We start from the raw sequence: 6,000 nt of genomic DNA, 5'->3' as shown, positions 1-6,000 counted from the left end.
GGCCCCCGAGTCTCAGGTTCTCAGTGTGTGGTCACCTGCAGTTGTATATGGGACAATTATGGGTCACACTGGAACATCAGCGAGCAGGCGACCCAACCAAACTATGTCTGCAAACTGGTTAAGTCTGGCTAACCACAGTACAAACCACATCCTACCCAGCCCACTTTCGTTCACAGTGACTTTTTGGCACGCTTTAGGTCACTAGGTGACCCACATTACTGCCACCTAGTAGCTCATGGGTAAATCCCTTCACACCATTTCCTGTCTGTCAATTACTTTCACTTTCATAACAAAATCCAGTAGTCTCAACTATCACCGATGGCGATATTCTGTGTGCACGCACACAGTTGTGCACAGTTTAAAATGCAGCCTTTTGCTTGAGTTTCCACTACCAGAGTCCTCAGACTTGACAGACGTGTGTCTCTACTGCCCCCTAATGGTACTTGACAGACGTGTGTCTCTACTGCCCCCTAATGGTAACTTTTTGAATAACAGATATGGTACAGGTACGGCATCTGCACTGTTACATCTTATTACCGCGCTCAATAAAAAGCGGTAATAGAAAAAAATACAGAATAATAATTACTTAAATGCTGGAGGGGTGGAACTCGCATAACGCCAGTTTTTTCCGTTTGTCTTGATGAGGAAGTAAAGTAATGACTCTGTCGCCTTCTGTCACAAGTGGAAAGTTTCCTTTGAACAAATGTATCCGTCCTCGAGAATAAACGTGTTATGATTCGTATCTGGATCTTGAAGGGAATGTAAAGTATTTCTGAAGATAAACCTCAAAAATCTAAAATTTCAACGTATCAAATTTAACACGTCAAAATCCCCAATAAAATGAAAAGAGGAGCCTGCTAATTCTGCAGTATCTAACTCTGGCACCATCTAATCAGTTAATCAAGATACACATACAGTACAACGTACCGTGAAATGCTTGGCTGTCCAGCTTCTACACTGTGAAACAGGAGGCATAAATTCATCAAACATTAAGCAATCGACAGTAAACGGCAACCACAAATATCCATAAACAGTGTGCAATTTGCCTTAAAGTGACAACGCAGTGCAAAAGTCAAATCAATAAATAAGGCAGTATGTGCATACGTAAGCGGTACCGTGGGAGTACATCTTTAATATGTGACACAACGGCTCGGAAGGTGCTAAGTAAAGCTGCAGTCAAACAATAAAATCCCTCCCCTTTTGCCTTGCTAACACATTACCGCCTAGGTCAACTGTCTCTTGTTTAAAATGGCACAGTACAAATACAAGAAACTATGAAACTGAAAACTGACCCCCCCCCCCCGTCCCCCTGTCCCATTCTCCTGTCTGTGTGTTTTCCCAGAATAAAGAATGCATATCCTACATCTGCCCCCTTAATTTCCCACTGGTCAGCGGATGACCGTTTTCAGTTTGGGAGTCTTAAGGAGGATTGCGTACCAAAACCCAGCATAGGATTAAAAACAAAACCGAGTGCGTAATTTTGAGAGAAATTGTTAGAAAGACGGAAAGAAGAATAGCATACAATAGAATGTTTACGAATGACTGTTTCTGCTCTTTAAAACGTGGATATTTTTTGCTCAGTGACTGAGGGGCGAATTACTCGGATCAGAAATCGGGATCGCCTGTTACAGCGTTTCTTTTAATTGTTGAAGGGGCGTCATGAGCGACAGCACCAGGTCCAGCCGTGTCATGAGCCCCCCGAGCCCGGAGCCCGGAAACGTGCGGGGCTCAGCGCAGCTCTACGACTGGCGCTTCACCCGCACCGCGCCGGGGCGCCTCACTGTCGCCGAAATTGTAAGTCCGACTTTCCACTGAACTTTCAGTTACTTTTCATTGCTTGCGGTGTCACGTATTTAAGTTCATTAAAATTTGTGTTTTGCGAATGTATTCGATATTGCCTATAACGGGAATTCCTGGATTGTGGTACTGTAAACTTGTCAGTATGGTAGGAGTATTGGAAATAAAACGGATTTGGATATTTCAACAATAAGATAAGGCAGACCTGGGATGTGATTATTTCTTATTACAGCAGATGGAAACTGAAAATGGACAGTGGTTAGGACTGCGTTGGTAATCAATTCCCGGGAAGGAATTTGATTTTGAAATATGCATGGGCGGAGATCTGAACGTGGACGGCAGAGACATGTACCTACCAATATTGCGGGAGCAGAGAAATACCTATATATTTTAGATCTCCCTAACAAAATGTCGCCCTGGGTACCCCCACCCCTGACATTATATAACTTTATAATTTTATTCAAGGACCCCTGTAAAGTGTTGGGCCCCCTTAATCGGTCCAACCATACCCTTCTGACGCGTCTGTGTGGGAGTATCTTGTGTGTTTAAGGTGGGGGGGAGCTGATTTGGGCCCGACCGATTCTGAAACTAGGTTTCAGGTTCTAAGGTTGGTTAGTAATAAGCATCAACCATTAGCCACCATTATGTTCTCCCTGGCTGTTAGGGTGCCAAATATTTATCCGATTATTTAGTTGCTCTGAAAATCATAATTGTGGGAAGATCATCTCCACAATATTTTTAAATATATGGCAGTCAGCAATATATATAAACCAAAGTGCGTGACTCATGTAAGGAGCAATGAGCTCAGAACCCAGGTGCTTCTGCAGTAATGGGCCTTAGCAGTTCCTGTTGGCTACACGCTACTTAGCTACAGAGTTAATCATGTTTTGTTACCTTCAACGTAGCTATAAGCCTCAGAGATAACCAGCTCGCAAATACATACTTATGGAACTACATCATCCAGCAGTAACTGGCATCCATATTCTGAAGGTTACATTATCTTCTACGGGTTCCATCTTCACACTATTGTCCTAAGGATTCATTCTCTGTATGATATGTGATTTCATATTCAATGTAATATTCCGTAATATAAATTCCTCTGCTATAAAACAAACTAATAATTGAAAAGGTGTCCCAATGTAAAGTTAAAGTGCTGGCTGCTGTGATCACTTCGGTTTTGGCACAAGCCTAACAGAAACCACCTCACATATCTTCGCCCTGAGGCTCAGCAGGTTTCCTCTGACTCACGTTACAGGACGGAGATTCACAGTTCATCTTCCTGTTTCCTTGTTGGGCCGACAGAAATAGGAGAAGGAAACTGATGTTTTGCATTTAAAAAAAAAAATGTGTTTCCAGGACAAGATACCATCAAGCGCAATAACGCACCAACGTTATTTTTACACATGGGAGTTGCTTGTAGTCTTCAGTGCTGTACCACCTTCATTCAGGTGTAACTTCCCTCCGCCTAGGTATTCTCAGGTTGATAGTGTGAATTGTTTGCTTTTTTTATTAGTAAAAGAGATCTTTCACCCAACGGGAGACCAGACCAACTTTGCGCTTTGCAAAAACAGATCAAGAAGTAAACGTTTCCTGTGAGACCAGCAGCCGGGAATCGAAGTCTGCCAGAGGTGGCAATTTCAGGTCCAGAAAGTAAAAACCTCTTTAAGGGAAAGTCAGCAATTGGCCTTTACGTCACACCAGTGTCATACGGAGGGGTGTCATACGGAGGGGTGTCATACGGAGGGGTGTCATACGGAGGGGTGTCTTACACTTTTCCACTTTCACGGTAAAATAGCCAGTAAACTGTAGCCATTAGATTAGCCCATCCATCCATCCATTCTCTGCTCTGCTCATCCGGGTCCGGGTCATGAGGGTGGCAGTCTGAGCATGCCCAGGTCTGCCCTGGGGAGGGGTCATCTCCTCCTGGTTGGACAAGCAGATAAGCTAGCACTGCAAACTTCCCCTGCAGTGCCATGCATGATTGCAGTTCAAGACTCTCAAACACTCAGAGACAGACTTGAATCTGCAGAGGCGTAGCTCACAGGAAGCCAAAGCTCTCAGACATCCTGCCAGTTACACCCAGTGGCCTCACGCAGAGGTTCCCCTCCTCCATTTTCTGGCACCATCTGTGATTTGTAAACGTTGCACATTGTTAGATGATAAAGATGTTTCTTAATGTCATGCCCTTCTCTCTCAAGCTTGGAGACATAGAGTGGACCACAAGATGTTTTGAAGGGGCTGGGGGGTGTTTGTGACTTTAAAAAGTCCACGTTAAAAGTAAAAACAGCTTGCTTGGGGTGGCCCAGGCCCAGCCCCTAAGATCTGAGACAAGGAAAGTCTCACTAGGAAGATGCGAACTTGGCACGGCAGCCGAAAATGGGAATGCTACCACTCGGCAGAGCACAGCAATCCCACCCACTCTGAATTTTGAACCCTCACCATTTTGCAGTTGCAGACAAGATCTGACTGCAGCTGCACGAATGTAAACTGGGGTGTCTGTATGCTGTGCTCCTTCACTTTCACCAGGTTTTTGGCCTTCTGGTGTGGATGCTGATCGCGGGCACGGATTACTCCAGTGTCCCAGCACTTGGCTGGCTGATGTTTATAGCGGTGGTCTGCTGGCTGCTGACCGTATTCTTCTTTATCGTGTACCTGACCTCGGCCTACTCCAGGATCCCTCTGCTGCCCTGGAGGACTGTGGTATGTAGAAGGTTCCCTTGTCTTCGGCCAGGTACAAAGTGGTTTTAAAGATCGATTTGCTAGGGAGAAAAATATCCACGGTCTTCAACAAAAGTTCCTCTCAGATGAATGAATGAGAGGTCAGGATGTTTAGTGCCTTCATGTCTGTCTGCTCCTCTCTCCTTCTCACAGGCACTGTTGTTTAACGGCAGTTGCGCCGTACTCTACTTGGTGGCCAGCATCCTGGACGCAACATCGCTCCATCGGGCCACCAGAGGGCAGCACACCTTCCACTGCTGGGCAGCCTCCACTGTAATGTACCCTGAAAAACAGGGATTTCCGGATTTCGGGGCTTGTGTATCGAGGGACAGCAACAGAAGTAACATGAGGCTTTGAGAAGCTTGTGGTGACTGAGATTCAAATCCCTGTCTAATTTAACCCATCCAGGGATCCAGTGAAATACCCAGTGCAAAGTGGGCTGAACCAGTCAGCTAAGATGAATGTTGTACCTACCAGGCACTAATTAACATGGATGCTATAGATTATTAATCCCTGCAGGGAAATTAAGGGGTAAACACCAAGCCTGGCAATTGCAAAAAACACACAGTGCACTTGCCGGATGAAAGTCGCACAGATTTAGGAGGGATTAAGGGAGATCCCAGAACACCTGACTCGTGCAATTAGGGGCCCTAAATACTTTACAGGTGTGTTGGGAACTGGGATAACACAAATATGTGGATCCGTCCAGTATGCCCTGAGGACTGGTCTAGGAACGCTGGAGTAAGGTGGTTAAAGTGTAGATATAAGAGGTCATTACCAGGTTATGCCGCAGAGTGTTATGTGGATGATAGATATTATGCTGATATTGGTGTGGATTTATGGTTGTAAAACTGCTGGATTTTCTACTGTCTTGGGGAGAATCGCAGTACAAAGACTGAGGCTCACATCACCAGTCTATGTGTCTCCACTCCCAGACCAGGTCACCTCTGATCAAACTATCTCCACCTTTTAATGATGTGCCTAAAAAACATGGTCAGACGAAATACCGCTTCCTAAATGTGGCCTCCACTGACTCTTCTTCTCAGGGGTTTGCGGTCTTGGTGACTGTCTGCTATGCTACTCATGCACTCATCAGCTTTAGCGCGTGGAAATCAGGAAATCACGAACGTGAGCAAGCCTGAAGGTCTCGGGACGCCTGACCTCCCTGCACCCGAAGTTACACTTGGACAGTGCTGTGGCTGAGGAGCAAACAGTCAATCACAGCCAACAGCCATTAGTGCTTCAGACAGCTAAGCATCTATGCAAAGCGTTAGACTTTCTTGCAAGATGTTTGCAAGTATGTTACAATGGAATTACAACTAAGTGAAGACATCTGAAAGATTTTGTTTATTGTGTGCTGAGAATAATAAACATTACAAAGAAATGAAAATTATAATAAAGCATTTTTTAAACAAGATAATAGATATTGAGTTTTATGTTAAATGTTGTTTTGTAATCATCATGTTAGTTATTTAACATTTAATT

At 44.7% G+C, this 6,000-nt stretch overlaps 1 protein-coding gene across 1 annotated transcript in view; it reads left to right on the top strand.

Annotated features, from left to right (window-relative positions):
* Nucleotides 1-1,347: 1,347 nt before the first annotated feature.
* The window catches only part of cmtm7 (CKLF-like MARVEL transmembrane domain containing 7), an 18,517-nt gene continuing 13,864 nt past the window's right edge, over nt 1,348-6,000 (top strand). The window contains exons 1-2 of the mRNA XM_048993491.1: nt 1,348-1,794; nt 4,324-4,497. Coding sequence (XP_048849448.1) covers nt 1,660-1,794; nt 4,324-4,497 — 309 coding nt within the window. The 5' untranslated portion in view covers nt 1,348-1,659. The remainder of the gene's footprint in view (nt 1,795-4,323; nt 4,498-6,000) is intronic.

This window comes from Brienomyrus brachyistius, chromosome 23 (genome assembly GCF_023856365.1).
Source record: "Brienomyrus brachyistius isolate T26 chromosome 23, BBRACH_0.4, whole genome shotgun sequence".
In the NCBI taxonomy this organism is placed as follows: Eukaryota; Metazoa; Chordata; class Actinopteri; order Osteoglossiformes; family Mormyridae; genus Brienomyrus; species Brienomyrus brachyistius.
The sequence above is the reverse complement of the archived record's forward strand: the minus strand, read 5'-3'. Positions and strand labels throughout refer to the sequence as shown.